The following is a 21,566-nucleotide window of genomic DNA, read 5'->3' on the forward strand; positions in this document are numbered from 1 at the left end:
ATAAAATCGCGGATTCGGTCATGACGATCAATTCGTCGTCTTTTGGTGTGGAGACACATTCCGAGAATGTGGCCCAGAGTCTCCAGCATTGACCCACATTTCCGACAATTAATATTTGGCTGCGGACGGAACCTGTTCAGGGCCACTCGGTTTCCCAGCGTGTTTGTTCGCATTCTCAGCGCGGTAAGGAAGCCGCTTGGTTTCAGCATCTCAGGCCGAAAAAGCCAGCTGTTACCAAGGCAACTGTCCTTAAAGGCTGCTGTCGCGGATCCCTGGGCTTTGCTTTCCATCCACTGCATCAACATTTTTTTCTTGGAGTTCTGCTTGAAGGCCTCTACTTCTTTCGCCGATGAAATTGGCCAATTTATGCGCTCCGAGTTCGCGATTTTTCGGAGTGTTGACTCCAGGCCTCCCTCAACAGCCAAACCACACATAACAGGGTCATCCGCTTGGAGAAAGCGAATGCCGGATTTCAAAGTGGCCGAAACCACAATAACCTCAAGCTGCTGTATCCCGAGGCCACCATCCTTCCTACTACAATACAGGAGTCCGTCTGTCACGCCTAATGGCAGATGCAGGATCTCTTTAACTGCCACTCTAATTATGCCATCGAGACGTTGTAGCATCGTTTTGGAAGGGGCAGTCATTGTGAGGCGGTACAAGTAGTGTGGAATTATATAAGTCTTGATTAAGTTTAGTTTTTGGTGTGGCTTAAGAAATAACTTTTGGACTCTCTCCAAACATACCTTTAGTTCATCTTGCAGTCCCGTCAGCCTGACACCGTCCCAAGGTGACATCTGCATGCCCAGGTATTTTAGAGATGACCCTGGATCAGTGTATGGAATTATCTCCCCAGTGCGAAGTGAGATACCGGGATCCCTCAGGAACCACGTTTGGTTTTGAGGGACAATTTCAAAGGAGGTGCATTTAGGGGCTGAGATTTTCATTCCGAGCCGCTCGAGGTAGCTCTCCACCCGTCGTAGAAGAGTACCGGCCGCTACTGCAGAATTCGCCAACAAAACTAGATCATCAGCGAACCCCAGACAGGCAACCTGGCAGTCCTCCCCGATAGAGAATCCCTCCATCAGCTCTAGAGAGCAAAGAAGTGGATCCAGGATGGTGTTGAATATAAAAGGAGACAGTGGATCACCCTGTTTTACACCTCTGCGGATCGGTACCTCAAAGGTCGACCCCTCATAAGAGACTGTTGTGCTCACCCCAGCGTAAGATTCCTCAATCATACGGATAACAGTGTCAGGCACACCCTTTGCGCGTAGAGCGGGCGCCACAGCTTGGTGCGGCACGGTGTCGAAGGCAGCCGTGACGTCCAGTTGCACCACTGTCAAACCTTTACGCACCTTCGACAATTTCAACACTTCTCGCAAGATTTGGATGTTATTGTAGCAACCAGCCTCCGAAACGAAACCTTTTTGGCGGTCGCTAAATCGAACTACTGATCGAAGTTTCTTGTCGAGGATGCCCCAATACAGACGAGACAACATGGACCCGATGGTAATCGGCCGGTAGCTATCAGGTCGCGCCGGGTCCCTTCCCTCTTTTTTAATCAGAGTTGTTCGATTGATTTTCCACGCTGTGGGTTGCACTCCAGCAACCATCACCAAGTTGAAGAACAGTCTTATGATTTCCCGGTCACCACGTGTCGATAAGCATCGTTTATTAATGCCATCAGGACCTGCTGCGCTCTTGCTGCTTGTCTTTTTTACCTGCCGTTCTATTTCGGCGGCGGATATAACGTCTAGCACACGATCTAGGGGAATGAGAGGTTGTGGAGACCCCATATCGGGTGGTGTAATGAGAGTCTCAACATCCCAGATGGAGTGATAAAATTCTTCCATTACCTGGACCGCAGGTCCACACTGTTCCCGCTCTTCAGTCCATCGGGTCCCTTCCCGCACGTATTTGGCGAGCAGGCCCGGCTCATTCCTATAGAGATCCTGCGTTCTCGCATACTCATATTGTCTGCGAGCTCGACGACCCCCAGCACGACGACGTCTGCGGGTTCTGCGCCTTGTCGCTTCTGTTTGTGCCGTACTAATTTTGGCACTAAAGAATGATAGAACCTCCTCATAGGTCTCGTCAATATTTCTTTGGCCCGGCAAAACAGCCATCGCTTCCTCTAAGCGGTTGCTCAATGTCGTTAAAAGAGTCCTAATTCTCGAAGGCATACGGTCAAGTGGGGACGATAAAGCATCACGCACCACTCCAATTCGCCATTCAGTCTCTTCCACTGCAGAGTGAGGTGAGTCACATCAACGGGCTCCGCATTCTCGGTCCCATCCTCATCAATCACAGCTCCTGGTTGGGGTTGGATAGCGGAATCATGGGAGTCTCCTCCCTCCTCCGCCGCCAAGTCTAGCGATGTCAGTTGGGCCTCAACAGGAACCCGCTGCTCGGATTCCTCTCTCACCTCGACAGCCGCCTCCTCCATCACCCGGGCCCAAGCAACTTGTAAACGCCTTTTATACACAATGGTGTTGCGTTTATCCCGGATCTGTTTAAGAGTCCTTCCTGGGAGTTCCCCTGAGTTGAACATTTCCTTGGCGATGCGGGAAATTCCCTGGAACCGTACCTCCAGTCGAAACATAGTTTCGATCTCTTCGGTAGTCCAGCCGCCATTCACTCTGGGCCGGGATTCTGGAATGGCAGAGGCAACCCTGGTACGAGAGGCACGCTCCCGAGCCTCGTTGCGCAGGACAGGGTGTGCATGACGCTGATGTTGGCTGAGGCCTATTTGTGTACGGAATCTCATCGGACAAGCCTCGCATTCAAATACGAGGCTTTCGAGGACCGCAGGGGATGGTGGCCCCGGGCACTTCGGCACATGAGTCACTGCCGAGTGCTTGTGCGAGTACCTCTTTCTGCAGCTGGAACAAACAAATATCTGTTTCAGAGAGCTGTGGTACTCACGTACGTGGCGAACCTCCTCACCCAGTGTCAACGACATGAAGTTGCCCCTACCAGTTAGCAAACAGACAGGGCACGACCTCTCATGAAAAGGAAGGCGCGTCTCGTATTCCATTAAAAATTGCGGATTGTCACCAGTGGCCTCCGATCTATTCCCGGGGGGTGCGAGGCCTTGACCCCCCTCGTCCGAGGCAATTACTTGTTCATCCATAGAGGCTCAACCATAAGAGGTAAGGGGATGCCAACCCCCTACCAATGTTTCTCCTGCCGAGTCCATTCGAGGTAGGAGTACCCTCAAATGGTCGCACCTCGCGGACTTAGCCACGGGGTCACAAGTACTCCCGTGTTTCCAGCGGACGCCACGTGGAGGCGCCGCGAGGCACTTGCCGAGTCTTCCAGGACTTGGAAGCTCAGCCTGTAAATATGTTACCCAAAGGGATCATACTTACAACCCGCCCATATACTGTTATACTGTTTGTCTCCAATTAGAAACTTTCCCTTGTCTCCATTTGGATTAATATGTTTCCAATAGAAGCATTTTACGCTCGCGTATTTTTCTTGTATTTAAGAAGTTTTTAAATTATATCTAAAGAATTTTCACTAAACAGTAACATTCTAGAAGTCAAAAAGCAAATTTATGTAATTGTCTTCAAAAAATAATTGAACTTAATGTGTTGAATGTTGTGTCAAAGTTAAAGCGTCTGGAAATGGTTTTGAAATAGGACATTTACACATTTACCCTATTGGACACACTTACGGCTTAACGCAATTATAATCAAAATAATGTTTAGATTACATTTCCATCAGTTTTCCACTAAGCCGTGGAAAATGGAATATGGAAATGTAATCTAATCATTATTTTGATTATAATTACGTCAAGCTGTCTATCAGTTTAAGTCGTAGGTGTGTCTAGCAGGTCTAGCACATTCCTGTAAGCAGTAAAAGAGATTTTTATGAAGACTCAGTGCCCTTTGTTCCATTTTCCTAGAATAAACTTTTTTGATCGATTGCAATAGCCGTGACAGTAAAAAAAGAGCGTCGGTTTATAAGGGGATTAATTTATTTATCACAACTGTTTAAAAAGTAACCGATGTTCCGGGTTTCCCTGGGAAATTTGTAACTCTGGGGATGATAAGTAGAGGTGCAAGGTTCAGACATTGATTGGATTTGTATGTACAATTCCTCCTGCTTGGCAGATATTCCTGGCCTGCTGGCTCATCTTTCCGTACATCTCCAGGAAGGCAGTTGAATTGGTCTTCCTGAGATTGTTTTTAACTCGTTCTGATCCCTCAATTGCCCACGATTCTGCCATCAGCAATTCATGATCTGCCGTTGGGAGCTCCTGGCTGAGGGCCCTGCTGGCCCGGGAGAGAATCACGCTCATGGCGTAAATGTCAATAGCTGCATCTGCCAGTCGATTGAGCAGGAATTGCTCTTCGACGATGTTCTTGTTGTATTTGATCAGCAGAGACTCCACAGCCTGACCAAAGAGCGTGATACACTCGGCAACTTGTTTGGCGGCTGGCTGGAGCTTGGGATGAACATGGCCACTGAGATCGACGCCACCGAAACCGAGAGAGCGAACTGCCCGCCTAGAGGATTCCTGGAAGATCAATCCAAGATTGGCAGCGGGATTCTTGAAGGCCCGCTGGAGTTCTTTCAGATGAGATCCTGCATATTGGATCCCAGTGAGAGCCACAAATAGCCTCAGGATGTCATTTGCACCCTCAAAAATCCGGAAAATCCTCAAGTCTCGCAGTACTCTCTCCAATCCAGCCGCTTTCATAAATCCCATTCCACCGAGAATCTGAATGGATTCATCGCAAACATACCAGGCACACTCCGAGGCGAAAACTTTCGAGATGGCAGCTTCCAGGTGATAATCCACACTTCCGGAATCCATATTTCCGGAAATCATGTAAGCCATGGATTGAGTGGCATAATGGAGCATTGACATCCTGGCCAGTTTCTCCTGGATGCCCTTGAATTCACAAAGCTTCTGACCAAATTGTACTCGTTGCGTTGCATGCTCCGTGGCCTTTTCTATGCAAGCCCTCATGGTTCCGGAAAGGGTGGCTGACATTCCGAATCTTCCGTTATTGAGGATATTCATGGCCACTTTGAATCCATTTCCCACCTCGCCAATGACATTTTCCACGGGGATTTTGACATCCTCGAAGAAGACCTCGGCAGTATTCGAAGCTTTAATGCCCATTTTTCCTTCCGGAGGCCCACTGGTGACTCCACCAAAGCCCCTTTCCACGAAAAATGCCGTCACTTTGTCCTTCTTCTTACCTGTTTTGGGATCCTCAACTTCCGTCTGGGCAAAAACGGTCAAGAGATCAGCTACTCCTCCATTTGATATCCAGATCTTCGAGCCATTGAGAATGTAATGTTTGCCATCCGGAGATTTTACAGCCCTAGTTTTAATGGAAGCAGCATCAGATCCAGATCCAGGCTCAGTAAGGCAGAAAGCTGCCAAAACCTTCCCCGTCGACACTTGAGGCAGATACTTCTTCTTCTGTTCTGGCGTTCCATACATCAGAATCCCCTTGAAACCAATGGATTGATGAGCTCCCAGGACAATTCCAGCACCAAGATCATAAGCTCCCATCACTTCGCACATTCTCGCGTATTGGGTGTTATTCAATCCCAAACCACCCAGTTCAGCAGGTACCTGTAGTGCAAAGGCTCCCATTTCCCAGAACCCATTTGCCGTAGCCTCATCCAATCCTCCCCTTTCATCATTTTTCGCAGCATCATTGACCTCAGTCATGAACTTCGTCACTGGATCAATAAAACTACCGATATATTCCCGTTGTTCCTCATCCAGGACACTCGGATAGGGAAACAATTGGGAAGTTTCGAGCTCCCCACGGAAGATATTGGCGACAAAGGAGTGATTCTTAGCTGTTTGGGGCTCTGGACGTCCTTCCTCGACTTTCACCTGAGGTGTCGCAGCGAGGCATCTGCAAGTGTGGAATTTATTGATAGACATGATAAAGAGATTTAATCGATTTAATGAGTCAAGGTGCGATGTCCACGATTTTTTGTACGTAGATCTGAGATTCAGAGAGAGAGTCCAAAGGTTGATCACCATTTGTTCTCATTTCCGCAGTGACACTAACCTTCGCAATTCACGGGCTCCCGGAGATTGGATCTTCCGGAGGAATGACTGGGAAATACGCAGCATGACTTTCAGGGGATTTTGCAGCAAAATTCAGTGAAAATCAAGGGAGAAAGTTGAGGGAAAATCACGATACAAAATAAAGAGATATTTCTCACACGAAAATATACAATACACTGACTAAGTGGCTGAAGTTAGCAACGAATTTAAGCGAAAACTGAGCGACATTTTTAAATCCCATACCAACCCAGCTGAACACACAACTCCTTCCCTGAATTTAATAAAATTCCAATACGAATACGAAATAAATTTTTAATATACTTCGTCAGTTAAATCAGCATTTGTCGTAACTTTATTTTTGCGATTTTGAGATATATACATATTTATAGAATCGACGCAATTTTGTTTAGGGTGGAGTAAGTACTTTTGGCCACTTTAAAGTTTCATGTGCTTGTAATTTTAGGTGTGATTCCTTCTAATCATACCTATTGTAATCTTAGGATTTTCTCAAAGTGCTCCGATCGAACTGAAATTCACAGTGTATATGTTTTGAACATCCCTGATGCCGAAAATCATAAGCCGGCAATTTCGGGTCCGGCTGTCCGTAGTACGCAATATATCTGGTTTGGAAAAAGATATCTTCATAATTTTTTTTTTAATTTTTTTTTTCGTGGGAAATGAATAACTTCGCGGATTCTCACGGGTCGCTGACAGAGGTTCTAAACAGATGTAAAATTGAGGCCTCTATCTCTCATAGTTTCCGAGATAATCGACTTTAAAGATTTTCAGACACTTTTATGCATTTCTCATCCAATTTGCCAGTTTGCCACAATCCAAATTTGCAATGAAGGAATCGCACCTCTATAAGCTGATCTAGGCTTATCAATGGTTTTGGAATGCGGGACAATTTAGAACCGCTATCTAGTCACTAATTGTGCCCTCTTCAAGTCACAAATTGCTACTTTCAATTAGTTATAGTTAGGCTTTATAATCTTTATTTAAATAAAATGAAATTTTGTACAAAGAGACCTTAAAGCCGTTTCTTCCTAATAATCCAAGAGAATTCACAATTTTTTTTGGATATTTTAGTAAAAAATGCATTTTATGCAACTATGTATGTTTCAGTACTTTTGGCCACTTTGTAAGTACTTTTGACCATTGTGTGTAAGTACTTTTAGTCACTTGTTTCCAATAGAATTTTAATAAAATAACAGAAGAAATAGCTTTCGAAAACTTTCACAAATACACAGCACAACTCCTACAGTGCTGTCTCTCTATATGCACACTCTCTATATGCACAGCTTTTGTGTCGGTTGGATTCAAAATCAATTTGTTTACATTTTGACAAAGTAATAAAGAAAATTATTTTCTTGGTAACTAATTTTTCTTGTTTTTAATTTTCTTAATTTTATTTTTTCTGTCTCATATTATATTTAAAATAACACGGGAAATTCTAGAACAATAAAAAAATGATATTTTATTAAAAGAAAGAAAAAAACCGTTGGGAATTTCAAAAAAAGTTGTGCATATTCAGAGAGAGAACTGTCAAAAAAGTACCCAAACTGTGCATATAGCGAGACAGCACTGTATTCTTATTTAACACCAATTTTATGTGATTATTAGAGTATTTTAAACGACTTTTTGCACATTTTCTATTTGATGTAAAAATCAGTCAAAAGTCACGATTGTTTTTACTGAAATCCACGAGGTTCGCCACGTGTAAAATGTATAGGGAAATGAATGACCAAAAGTACTTACACAGCCGAAAAAAGTAAGCTCTTTTAGCCACATCTAATTTTGATTTATTTTTTTATAAAATCTTATTATGGATAATATCACAATAAAATTTAGTTAATTAAGAAATGGACTTTCATTGAATAACATCAAATATTTTCATCAAAAATATGAAATAATGCAAAACAATTTCTCTTAACATTAACAAGTTTCTTAAGAATCCCATGTTTTATTTACTGATTGTTTACCTTGTCTAGAATTTCTTTCAATAACTTAGAATTATTCAAGTCGATACAAAATCAAATATGGTTTTCTGATTCGTTAGAGGTCACGAAATAATACCCATTTTTCTGTTCTAAATAAACTCATAATCGCCTTACAATGTGATTTTACTATAGGTGGCCAAAAGTGCTTACATGGCCAAAAGGGCTGACTCTACCCTATTAAACGCACTAGAGAAAAAAAACCTTTTTAAGCCCATTAAAAATTATTTTACACAAAAATTATCGTAATAAAAATTTATCAGAATTTTTCGCAACTTCCATTTTTGGAGAAGTTACGACAAATTTTCATCCAAAATTTTTTCTAATCACCATTTACCGTAACGTTTACTCGTTTGCGTGGCTTGTAATTTGAAGCAAAAATGTAGTATTTCTCATTAAAATGTTCACAAACTCTTCCAAATATCCAAAGACAGTGCGAATAATGCAACATTACATCATTTTAGTCCAATATTTGTTAAAAAAAAAGTAAAAAAAAAATCCCTACCTGTTCTGTCATTAATTCAAAACAAAACAAGCCATGCGGCGCATAAAATTTATTCAATAAAATTTATGTAATAAAAGCTTTTAGGGAAAGCAATAACGGTCTAATTGACTAATTTAGTCAAATAAAGGCGCTTATTTATCACTATAGCAATTGAAATTGATATAATGCATTTCTGAAAATTGTCGTAACTTCTAAGATTTTCATACATTGAAAGTTACGGCTTTATAAGCGATGGAAGTTATGATAAAATCTTATTGTGTTTCATCGCACATATATCTCAATATCTTAGCTTTTAAATCATTTTATAAAAAATTTATCGAGTTGTGTTGTGTTACAGTTTATTAGTGTCACTTTTATTATTTTGACTGAATAGTATCCCATTCGGGGCTCATTTTTAAGGAAAAAAAAGCTGAACTGAAAATTTCGTCTCCTGGAAAGTTGTCAAAAGGAAGTAACGACAAATGCTGATTTAACTGACGACTTTCGATTGATTTTTTTCAAATAAAAAATGTTCAACAAATCATTTTAAATACTCTGATAATTGTCTAATATCGGTGTTAAACATGAAAAGTTATTATTCCATCTATTTTTGGAGGTTTTCGTAAGCTGCTGTTTCTTAAAATTCAGTTAAAAACAGATTGCGAAAAAGTGCTTTCTTGATGCCGAAAAGTACTGAAAAATGCATGGTTGCAAGAAATGTATATTTTCAATTAGTTAGTCAAAAATTCCCGGAAAGTCTCCTGGTTGAATAGAGAGACAATGCTTCAAAACACCTATACCTAAATTTTATTTTATTTCGACGAAATTACAAGGATGTCAAACCTTATGGTATCGAAAAGTATTTACTCTACCCTATCTCTGGTTTATCTAAGACAAGTTTTAGAAATTTTGATAAGATTTTTTTTTTTTAATTTTTGAATAACTAAATCTGAATATATCAATAATAGAGCAGCAAATATTGTTCTACACTACAAGAAATATAATTTGAATAACAGAAAATTTTACAATTGGTTATTAAAAAGTGTTAACTAATCGTCTCGCTTACACTGTGTATAGTATTCGGGAAATCTCTTATTTTAATTTAACAAATGGTTTAATTTAATGATATATCTAATTTTATAATTGATATACAGTAGAGTCTCGCTATAGGCCATCGCTCTATAGTCCACAATTTATCGACCGTTGATTTCAAAACACTGATTTTAAGTTAGGTTATGTTTTTTAGTATGCGACATGCATAATTATTTTAATATTTTTGGCAAACTTTATTAAGTAGTTGTGATAATTGTGATCCATAACGAAAAGAGCAAGGACAAGTACCACAATCGCAAAGAAAGTGGAAGCCGTCGAGCAATTTCAATACTAAAAATCGTTGATAATTTTAAAAAATTACATGGACTATAGTGCGACCCAAGTGTCAAATTTGAAACCAAATATGGACTAGCGAGACGCTATTGTAATCAATGTGTCTTCATTCCTCGATAAATTAATCAGAACTCTATATTATTTGTTTTACATTTCAGGTACCACGTTTTCAGTGAAATCATTCCAAATTCATTCCTACATATGTTTGACAGTCACCATCCGGATATAGAGGAGATTCAAATCAAAGACCTCGTTATCAGAGTGCGACCGGATCACTAACGCGGTACCAATTAGTAATTCTAAAATATTAATATTAAAATCGATTTCAGAGTTTGCTGGGTTAAAAGAAAAAAACTGAGCGACTTTTTGAATTTTGAATCCTAGCAGTTGCCCACCCTGACTGTCAGTCGCCATCTTGTTCGCTGGGGTTTTTCCTGAAAGTGTTTTTTTCTATTGGATTTCGGGAGTCTTTTCACCCCGAAATTATCCGTATTTTCTACAATTTTATCGTGAATCTTGTACCCTAAGTCATGAGGAGGGTGAGTATCATTGGATTTTTAGGATATTTGCTCTGGAAAGTGCTCAAAAACTTAATTGAAAAATCTCCCACAGAGAATGTCCTATGATGACGACGATGATTTGGAATCTCTCAGACTAGCTGCTCTTCAAACCCTCAATCACACACGAAAGCCCAATTCAAACCCCATCCAGGTGGTGGAGTCTATCGTGCCACACCACAAGCCAATTTATGAGGAGGAAATCTACAGTCAAGCGATTCCCGGAAGCCTTCCGGAAGGCTCATTTCGCCCCGCAGAAACATTTGGAGCGTCGGGAACGAGCAATGGGCAGTGGAGATCACCAGGTGAGTCATATGTACCGCCTTATGTAGCCCCCGGAGCACCTACGGATGTACAGCTGTCTCCTCGGAGTGCAGCCTTTGTGCTGCAGAACACCTCAATTTTGAGGAGAAGAAAGGGCGATAAGTCGCCAAGTGTTACTCCACCTCCTTATAAATCCCCTGAGTACCCCTTCCGGGCACATTCGAGGTCGCGAACACCGTCTCCGGAGAGGATTCCCTCCCCAGTTTATCGCCATCGATCTCCCTCGCCAAAACGTTTCTATTCGCGCTCTCCAGTGCGCAGGGAGCGCTCTGTGTCGAGATCTCCTCCTCCTCCTGTGCACAGAAGAAGGAGCAGGTCGAGATCTCCGTTGGTGAGGCGTCAGTCGCCTAGATTCCGGAGTAGAAATTCCTCACCAAGGCCTGTGAGATCTCGAAGGCAGTCACCACTTCCTAGACAGAGTCCTCCTCTGCGAAATGTCCGGAAGCCCTCGAGAAGTCCCGTCAGGGTCACAAGGCATCGTTCCCAATCCCCGCCAAAACGTACCAAATCCCCTCTGGTCAGAAAACCCGCCAGAAGGCCCAGGGAACCGCCGAGGAGAAGATCTCCTGACAGAAATATTCGCAGGAGGCAGAGAAATCCTCCTCCGCGAGAGAAAGACGAAAAGCCCAGGAGACGCTCGAGGAGTCGAAGTCCGGTTCCGGAGAAGAAAGTCGAAGAGGAGAAACGTAGGGGAAGTCCTGAGAAGAAGCCTGAGGAGAAAACTCAAGAAAAGTCTCAGGAAAAACCTCAAGAAAAGCCTCAGGAAGAAGCTCAACAGTCAAGTAGTGAGGAAGAATTGCCAGAATCCAAGGAGGAGCCGGAGAAAAAGGAAGATCCGGAAAGTGATGGTGAAAATGGTGGTTATGAAATTGATCTTTTTGCCTCGGATGAGTCAGAGTCGGAAAATGAGGGACGTTTTAAGTCCAGCAGCAAAAGTGAGCGTCCTGCTCAAAATACAGTGTCATTTACGAAGCTCGTGGCTGAACCTGTGGCCACATTGACTGAGCTCAAGGATCTCCCGAGTCTGTCAAATGTCGGAGGGAATCGCGAGAGGAGACCAGAGAGAAGCTCCAGAGATTACGGAAGGAATCGTCGGAAAAGGGACAGAGATCGCAGGAATAACCAGCGATACCGGGGAGAAAAATCAGGGAAGGATGACAAGGAGGCAAGATCGAAGAATACCAAGGAATCAAACATGAAGATGTTCAAATCAACCTTTCAGGCTGTTGTTGTCAATGACTCCAAGAAGGCTAATGGTGAGCAGGGAGCTTTTGCATCTTTCATTTCAGTCTTTAATTTTTATCTTTTTGCTCTGGGGCAGACGCAGCGGACGGACTCGGTGAAAAGGGAGTCCGGGAGGGAGACAAAAGGAAGATCATTCAGATCAAGAGGCCGATATCATTCAAGGAGACAAAAGGTAAGTGGAATTTTAATTGTTTTTGGTTTGGAGTAGGTCTTGCATGAAGCATATGCATCATGCGAAATGTTGCAAATGTCGATAAAAATTTGTAAAAAGCTCGAATTCGTGGGCACGATTCTTTTCCCTTTTTTATTTCGTTAACTCTTTCGTCTCTTTTGGGACTCTGAGTACCCAAAGAAGCATATGCATATTCTATGAAAAACAATGTTTTTTAATTATTCAGAACTGATAAAAATCCTATTCTTGTGGATGATTACAAACTATAAGGATGTCCAAATGTAAGATATTTTTTGTAGGACCTCAATTAATTCCTGAGCTTAGATATTTTTGATTGAAAAATGGTGAAAGTGGCTTGCAGCATATGCTGCGGTCCAGAAAGAGTTAACAGCATTCACTCAAACAAATTTATAGGGCATAGTTAAGCTTTTTCCGTATCTGAGCATTTACCAAAGCTAAAAGCCTTTGACACTTTTTCTTTCAAAGTCAAATATACATCAAGAAGAAATGTTGTTTTTTAGTGATAAAACTAGATAATAAAAGTTTTTTGCAATTCTAGCTCGCTATTAAGACCATAAACACGTGTCACTGGTTTTTCTATTTCAATTTGTTAATAAAAGAAGTAAAAAAGGTTTAAATAAAACGGATACTAAACTTCAAAGATAGATCACAGTCCTTCATTTAATCTTATCTTCATAATTTCAAGTCTTTTTAGGGCTTAAAAAATATTAAGATTTTTTTATTCTTAATAGTCCTGTGAAGAATAAAATTAAGTCGGAACTGGAAATAAGATTTTGTTCGAATAACTTTAAATCTTTTTTTTTAGAAGTTAGCAGATTAAATTTAAGAACGCAGAAGATTAATATCAAAATTTATTTCAACTCATTTTAAGAATAAATTTAATTAATTAATTAATGAATAAAAATAAGTAATAATTTTAAGATTTTTTTTTATTAAAAGTAAGTCTGTCACTGTTTTCAAAAAGCACTTATTCTACCAAGCGAGCACAATGATATGCTGAAAACGCCGCCATTTTTAACCCTCTAACGGGTAAGACCACTTCCAGGCGGTCTTCACAAAAATAACATTTACAGCGACAATAAAGGTTTTTCCATAAAAATTTCTATAAAATAGATCTCATCGATTACTCAGAAGCCGAAATAATCGAGGTTGTTTGTTTCTGAACTCGTTTTTCGACTTGAGCGCCCCAAGTGTTCATTTGATGAACTTCAACTATATCAAAGACTTGTTGTATTTTGTGAGACTTTCCATTTAAAACCCTATTTTAAGTGTCTTGGTGGAGTAGAGGCAGTCAAATTGGCATCTGAGTGATTTCAAAGCGTTATTATGGGAAAAATCAATTTTTTTCATACTTAAACGGCAAAATCGGACAGATGGAATTGTCTGATTGAAAAATGATGTATGGACGAAATGTAGACACAAATGTCCTCTACAATTATGCCGAAGTATTGATCAAGATCGGTTAAGAATGTGTCGAGATAATTAAGGTTATGTGATATTGAAATTGTTTTTTTCGATTGTGGCGCCTCTAATGTTGGTCCCACAAAGTTCAAATGTTCTAGAAAGTTGTAGTATTTTGTGAGATGTTTCGTTTGAACCCTCACTCATTGTAGGTAATATTTATCTATTTCAAAGAATGAAAATCTTGAGAAAGGAACTCTGCCGAGGCACCGGGAAGGGGACTCTTGTATAACCTATTTATGAAATAATGAATTTGGTTAGAATGCGCTTTTCCGGGACTCCGGCAATAAGGGTCTTGACAGACCTGAGGATTAGCCGAGAGACGGCTTAGCGTAATTATATTAGAAATAATGGTTAAACTACATTTCCATAATTTTCCACTAAGTCGTCTTTCGGCTTAAGTCGTAAGTGTGTCTAGGGCGTAAGACTCTGGGTTACCTGTTGAAGGCGAAAATAATTATCGGGGTTGAAGGACAAAAATTTTGATAATTCACACGATTTATTGAATAAAAAGTCTTAACAAATCGTCAGTTAAATCAGCATTTGTCGTAATTTCCTTTTTGACAACTTTTCAGGAGACGAAATTTTCAGTTCAGCATTATTTTTCTTAAAAATGAGCCCCGCATGCGATACTTTTGAGTCAAAATTATAAAAGTGGCACTAATAAACTGTAAGTTAACTTGAGAAAATCTTTATAAAATGATTTAAAAGCTGAGATATTCAGATTGTTAGGAGAAACACAATAATATTTTATCGTAACTTGCATCGTTTATAAAATCGTAATTTCTAATGTATGGAGATCCTGGAAGTTACAACAATTTTCAAAAATACATTATATCAATTTTAATTACTCTAGGGATAATGAGTGCCTTTATTTCACTAAATTAGTCAATTGAACTGTGGTCCTTGTCACTAAAAGCTATTATTTCATAAATTTTATTTAATAAATTTTGTGCGCCACGTCGCTTGTTTTGTTTTGAAATAATGTCAGATCGGCAGGGATTTTTCCTCACTTTTTTCTCACAAATATCGAATTAAAATGATTTAATGTTGCATTATTCGCACTGTCTTTGGATATATGGGAAAGTTTGTGAACGTTTTAATCAGAAATATTAAATTTTTGCTGCAAATTACAAGCCACGCAAACGAGCAAAAGAAGTTACGGCAAATGCTGATTAGAGCAAATTTTGTATGAAAATTTGTCGTAACTTCCCCAAAAATGGAAGTTACGACAAATTCTGATAAATTTTTATTAATTAAGGACACTTACGATAATTTTTGTTTAAAATAATTTTTAATGGGCCTATAAATGTTTCTTTTTCTCAAGTGAGTTTAATAAACAAAATTACGCCGATTCAAAATATGTATATATCCTAAAATCGCAAAAATGAAGTTACGACAAATGCTGATTTAACTGACGATTTGAATTGTCAGGAATCTTAAATATGTGACTTCTGACAATGTCACGTGAGCTGAAATGGCAATGTCACGGCTACAGAATCGCATTTTCGAAACAGCTCTCCTAAGATTCAAACCCAATTTGTCATATGGCATTGCCAGAGCGTTACAGAATTCCCCTCCAGGTTGCCTGTAAAGAATTTAATTTAATTTCAATTTCAATTTTATTTAAAAACCACTACAAACAGGGTACAACCCTCTTACAAATGCGTGGCAAGCAAATATAGAAAATAAAGGATTTTTTAAACAAAAATAAGAAAAAAAGAGCAAAAGAAAAGATAGAAAATGAAAGAATTAAGAAAGAAAAGAAATGTCACTGGTCAAGCCCAGTCCGGAAGTGCTTCTGGATTCCCCGTGGTGCCGTATGAGCCTCACGAGGAAGAGAGTTATATAGTGAAACTCCCCTGACGAATAACGTTTTATAAAATGTGTCCTGCTCCGCCCTTGGCACAATGAAACCCCCGAACCCTCGCCGAACCCTCCCTCATCAAAAGGGAAGCCAGGTATTCCGGGGATCCCGTCGATATTAGGCGGTAGAATCTCAGCTATCATAAGCTTATCTGAGCTTATCATTGGTTTTTCTGTGTATAGTGTCACATTTTACAGGATAATCTTGAGGTTCAGCCTGAGCCTAATTGGGCATTTATCTTGATCTAAGTTACCCCTGCGGAAAGGGTATCATAGAGGGTTAGCTCATATTGGTTCTTGGAGTTCTCGGTATGCAAAAGATCGCTAGATGGAACGCTGAAGGTTCTCAAGGAATTTATGGTGGCTAAGACGTTTCACGTAAGAAACTCACGACTTTTAGAGCATTTTCTGTAAGCGTATTGTGAAGCTTTCACAAAAAGTGTCACGTGAAACACTTACAGTATTTGACATGAAAATTTTTATTAAAGCTTGACAAAATATTTACTAAAGGTGATCTCAGAGCCGTAAAATTCTCACGTGAAAAACTTACAATCTGAGAATTCATACCCAGGTGATTGTCAGGGGCTACTGCCCTTACAGATTCCGTGATTAGATCTAACAATTTACATTACAACAATTTGAAGTCCTTTAACTGCCCTTTCAATGCTCAGAATCTTAGAAAGTTCTTCAAAAATCCATCTAAAGGACTTTGCAATTAATTTAGAGAGAACTTTGCATTTTAAAGCAATATGCTTGAGAATCCCTTTAGAATTCAGTGAATTCTCTTATCCTCTGTGTAGATAAATCCGAAACAAATTCAGCGTCGAACAATCAACCGTCTGCGGGAGGAATTGGTGAAGGGAAGGTGAAGAAGTCCATCCACTTGCGCCTTGGCGGATATGCAACACCAAATGGCGAACCCTCGTCCTCATCCCTGGCCAGCGTTCTGGCATCCACCTCCAAAGGGCCCAAGAGTGGCAACCTGGCGAGTCTCAAGAAGTCCTGGAAGACGTCTGAGAAGGTATCAATGAAATATTGCCTAATGATTCTTTCTAGTGATTTTTTTTTTCAAAGACCCAAACACACAACAATCGCCGAGGATTTTCTCCTCTTTTTTTTGTGGTTTTCTTCCTTCCTTTTGTGTCTCCCTTTTTCTCTTTTTTTTAATTTTCCAACTTTTGATATTTTTGAGAAAATCTCTCTTTGAGTTTGTGCTGAAAACAGTTCCTATCTAGTCAAATGTGTGTTTCTTTTATTATTATTTTTTTTGCTCATTAAAATAAGAGATTGTAAGTTGTTTTTGGTAGAATAATGATTAAAATAGAAGGAGAGCAAAGTGTGATCTTTTCATGATAATCTTTAGGGGTATAAATCATGTAAAACAAGCACTTAAAAAAAAACAGGTAAAGAAAATAAACATAATATTGTGATAGATCAATTGATAGACTGAAGAAGACTGTAGATAGAAATGAAGTTTTTTTTTCTTTCTTAGGGAAATTAATTGTAAATATTTAAAAAAAAAGAAGTCAAAAGACAATTATTGTATAAATTGTGTATTTTTTTTAACACTAGAAATATTGTTAAAATACTTTCACAAATGCAATACAAGAAAAAATTCAGAATACAAGACCAAAGATAAAATGTATTTGTTAAGTAGATTTTGTAAATGTAATAACTTTAGTAATGTAAGTTGTAACACAAAATGTAGCTGATAAGTGATGATGAGGCACAAAAAAAAAGAAAAGCGAGAAAGATCGCGACAAAAGTCGAAGTAAAGGGCCGGAGGAAATTGATTTTTATTCTTCTTGGATCATCTATTAGGTATAGAGAAAGACCAAAAACAAATCACAATCGTCATTTGATGGAATCTGGGAACTTTCTCTGAAAACAAAAAACAAACAAACATCTCTTGGACAATCATCATCTCAACCCTGCTGTCCTTCAACGTCAGCAACCCGGAAAATGTCTCCAAGTTACCTCCAATGGGAAGTGCCCAGCAGCCACTGGAATGCGAGTTTGCCAAAGGAACTTCCCCATGCTTGACCACAACTTTCTGCAAAGTGATCCTCCGGCTCGAGAGACAGCGCATGCTAAGTTCTCCATCAGGCCAAGATTTCTCCTCATCCTACACAGAAGAAAATCCACTGGATTGTGGATTGCCCGCCATTTCTTCAAACATCACAAAAAAATCAATGTTTTCTTTCTCTGTTAGTAAAACACTATATTTTGTATATATTGTGGTAATTGAAAAAAAAAACAAAAAAAAAAGATTGTACTATTAAAAAAATATCAAAATAGTAAAAATTGTGCATCAATAAATAAGAGAAAATAAAAAAATGTGTTTTACAACTTGGTGGACCAGTTTTTAATCAAGAACAAAACCCTGGATATTACCATCCGGTTATGGGATGCTGAGGCAGTAGAAATTGATGAATTTTGACCAGGAATACATATGAAGGAGTATCATCCAAGCAGGGAAATTTTCTGAACGAAGAGGGAGAGGAGGGATAGGTCTTAAGTTGTTGGAAAGAAATTACTTAAAATTGCTAAATCCTCAACAAGGCACTAGTCATACGGGCTTCAGACCTAAGGCTTATCCATATTGCTTAACTTTTATAAATTCTTACAGTAGGCTCTCACTCAATCGGCTCTTTTTCAATCGGGCGACAAATTTTGTTGACAATTTTCACGTTTAATTATGAAGCTAAATCGCTCAAATTCGCTGTAGTTCTTCCTATTTTATCGTGATTCTTTATAATTGAGCGCTTTTTGTGGAATTTACAAAGGCTTTGACGCTCAATTCTATCGCTAAACCGGATGACATTTTGCCCTATATATTCCCGATTGAGAGAGAGTCTACTGTATCAGTCAAGATATTTTGGAAAATTTAACTTAGGATTGGATTACTAAGAACGGATGACCTATTAGATTCTGAAAAAGCAATGAAACTGATTGCCATTTAGGATTCTAAAACCTAAAGGAACTGGACTAAACCTCTAGTCTGAAGACCGCTTTATGAACTGTACTTAGAGAAAAGTAATGCAGTAGTCCAAAAAGAATGAAGTCCTCGATGCGATTGATCATTTGGCTAATGGACAGTAAAGCATAGTAGGAATTAGGAATTGATTAAAACCGACCTTTAATACGTATCAAGGAGTATCATCCCAGATAGAAAATCTCTTGACCAAAGGGAAAGAGGCCTCAAGGATCACAAAACGATGTTCTTAGAGTCTTAGAGACAAAAAGGGCCTTTAGGCTTAATATGCTTGAAAAATCAGAATATCTTATTTTAATTCGATTTTGATGATTTTAACTCTTTCACGTCATTAGAGTCATATACGACCCGGAGAAATTTTTTTTTTGACTGAAATCTATCTGTTTGTGCACATCATAATAGAAGGATATAAGATTCTTGGCTAATTTTATCAAGATTCCAGATATTCAGAAAAAGAAAATTTTTGAGATCAAAAATCACTAATTTCGAACTTTGTGAAATGACTTTTCTTTTTCAAAATTTTTTATATTCACTTATTTTTTTATATTCATTTATTTTTTTCAGCAAAAAGTTCTATAGAAACACAAAATAGAATATCCAAAGATTGTAGAATGCATATTTTGATATAATAAACTACTCTCAATTTTCCAGAAAAGCGCGAAGAATTTTCCGGGTCATATATAACCCTATTGTCGGCAAGGGAAAAGTCTATGAAAGTGTTTTTGTGCCAACAATGTAGTTGGGACCGTTGGGACACTGTTTTTCTTTGTGAAATCCAGAAGCAAAATATTTTGCTCTTGGACATTTAATCTTATATCTGATGAATTATAACATATTTTGCAATATTTTAGAGTATTCTGCAAGCATCCCATATTGTGCAATTGTATTGTGTATGAATAAATATGTAGATAAGTTTATTTTTGGAAAATACCACTCGATATATTGTGACAGAGACTGTTCAAGAGATTACCAGGAAGATTCCTTGAACACCAGGAGTACAGTGTTCACAGTGTTCATCAAGACAATCCAGTTTGCCATGGTTTTGGCCAAATTAATAACTTCAAGCAAAAAAACTCTTAGAAAGCCCGTGATATAGATTTCGAAAATGGTATGTGTACTTCCCTTGCCGACAATAGGGTCATATGTGACCCGGGGTTTTTCCGAGTTTTTACGCAATGGACTTTTTTTCCTCTCAGAACTATTATATTTGATCATAAAGCATTAGGAAAAACTCAATTTTACATGAATTCACTTGCTGAATAAAACTGTGACGCGAAAGAGTTGAGTGATTCATGCAGCACATAATCCGATTTAATTGATTTCCGAAGTTTTTTTTAGCTTCTTTTGTTTTAAAGAAAAGGAATAAAGCACCTTCCGATATTTTTTTTTAAACTTTCTTATCCTAAGGGAAGAGTACCACCGTTCGGCAGTATTCCTCGGATCGTCAGGTTTTCACCATACTAATGCTCCAATTCAAATGAATTTTTAAAAATTATTAGCTACTTTTTGCCATTTAATTGTCACAAGAATTCAGTGTATTAGTTCAGATTTAATTTATAAAACCAATTTCTCGTGAGACACCTGATTAAAATCGTGACGGTCCGATTTACACTGTACATAGTTACGATTACTTCTATTTTTTATAAATTTATTGAAAAAGTTTAAAATTTAAATGCACAGATATAATTAAATGGATCACTAATATACCGATTAGCATACACAAAAATACGAAATAGTATATTGAGGCTTATATTTTCATCTAAATGTCGAGCATGTCTCTTAACATTCCGATCCGGGGTACTCTTCCCTTATATTCTTTCTTAATCCTATTTTGAAGATATTTAAAATTATATTTCGAGCAAAATTTTTCGAATATTATGTCGATTTTTATCTTTTACCGATATTTTATCCAAATTAAATGATTTTGAGTTTTTTGGAAAGCTCATAAAATCTAACAACAAACATTTCAAAACAGTAGAAGCGTCTTGTGTGAAAATGACCTTGAATTAATTTTTGAATTATTTTAAATTTTATACTTTTATGTTTTATTTTTTGTGTTTAATTTTTAATTTTTCAACGTTTAATATTAGAATCGAATAGTAAATTTTAACTTTAAAACATTACAACTTTATAAAAAATATAAAACATTTAAAAGAACGGTTCAGTGAGGCACCTTTGGTATAGGGGCCCCGTCAATATTGCCTCTTTGCTACCTCATGTATCCGCCAGTAGATTTTTCCGCGATAAACTTCAAAAATAATTCAGAATCACGGAATACCGAATTAAATTATTAACAGAATCACACAGTTGGAATCATTAAAATCACATGGAATAAACGGAATATAGACACAAATTTTCGATCTTGAGTAATCTGTGGCCACGGGTATGGTGCAGATCGATTGGTTTAAGCGGTTTAAGCGTATCATTAAGGTGACTGGATAGAATGGCAAAGGACTTCCAAGTTGGGATTACTGAATCCATTGGAAGGGAAAATAAAATTGCGTTGATGACATTAGGGAAGGGGAAGGGTACCAGAGCTCGTAGGTGTTATAAGGACCTCCAGGTTGTCCCCTGTATTATTGCACCAAAATAAAATGAAGTTTTAAAAATTATTTTCTTCTTTTTCTTTACCAATTAATTATTACAAGGAATTATAGTTTTAAATCAATAACTCATTTATCATTGATACACGTAATCAATTGCAAAATACAAATATATTTGCAATTACTCGTGTAAAAAAAAATTGTAATCACCATTTAAGCTTTTTGCATTCTCAAAACAGCTGGAAAAATTCCTTAACCTGTTAATGATCTTTCATTCTCCATAAAATCTTTGTTTTTCTCAACTTGTGTTTCATCTTAAAATGATTTAACTAGGGGGAAGTGGGGCACCTTTCAATTGGGGCAGCTTTACAAATGGGATTCTTTATCCTATTTTGGAACGGAACTAGACCTTCCTGTGATATTATTTAGCTTTACAATCATTGTGAAGCTAAAGTAGATTTAT

At 38.5% G+C, this 21,566-nt stretch overlaps 2 protein-coding genes across 3 annotated transcripts; one reads left to right on the forward strand and one right to left on the reverse strand.

The window, feature by feature from the left end:
* Window positions 1-3,967: 3,967 nt before the first annotated feature.
* Window positions 3,968-6,296, reverse strand: LOC129808223 (very long-chain specific acyl-CoA dehydrogenase, mitochondrial). The gene is made up of 2 exons (XM_055858032.1): window positions 6,054-6,296; window positions 3,968-5,894 (listed from the first exon to the last, which is right to left on the reverse strand). Exons 1-2 carry the CDS (start codon window positions 6,116-6,118, stop codon window positions 4,076-4,078), a joined length of 1,884 nt encoding a protein of 627 aa, XP_055714007.1. The 5' UTR covers window positions 6,119-6,296; the 3' UTR covers window positions 3,968-4,075.
* A 4,012-nt stretch (window positions 6,297-10,308) lies between these two features.
* Window positions 10,309-17,902, forward strand: LOC129808221 (serine/arginine repetitive matrix protein 1-like). Of its 2 annotated transcripts, XM_055858030.1 has the most exons (5): window positions 10,309-10,458; window positions 10,532-12,056; window positions 12,122-12,217; window positions 16,366-16,586; window positions 17,387-17,902. In XM_055858030.1, exons 1-5 carry the CDS (start codon window positions 10,450-10,452, stop codon window positions 17,390-17,392), a joined length of 1,857 nt encoding a protein of 618 aa, XP_055714005.1. In that variant the 5' UTR covers window positions 10,309-10,449; the 3' UTR covers window positions 17,393-17,902. The 2 variants fall into 2 exon arrangements, with proteins under 2 accessions (XP_055714005.1, XP_055714004.1); XM_055858029.1 differs by having other exon boundaries at window positions 10,318-10,458; window positions 16,366-17,902.
* The last annotated feature ends 3,664 nt before the right edge of the window (window positions 17,903-21,566 follow it).

Source organism: Phlebotomus papatasi, chromosome 3, assembly GCF_024763615.1.
Source record: "Phlebotomus papatasi isolate M1 chromosome 3, Ppap_2.1, whole genome shotgun sequence".
In the NCBI taxonomy this organism is placed as follows: Eukaryota; Metazoa; Arthropoda; class Insecta; order Diptera; family Psychodidae; genus Phlebotomus; species Phlebotomus papatasi.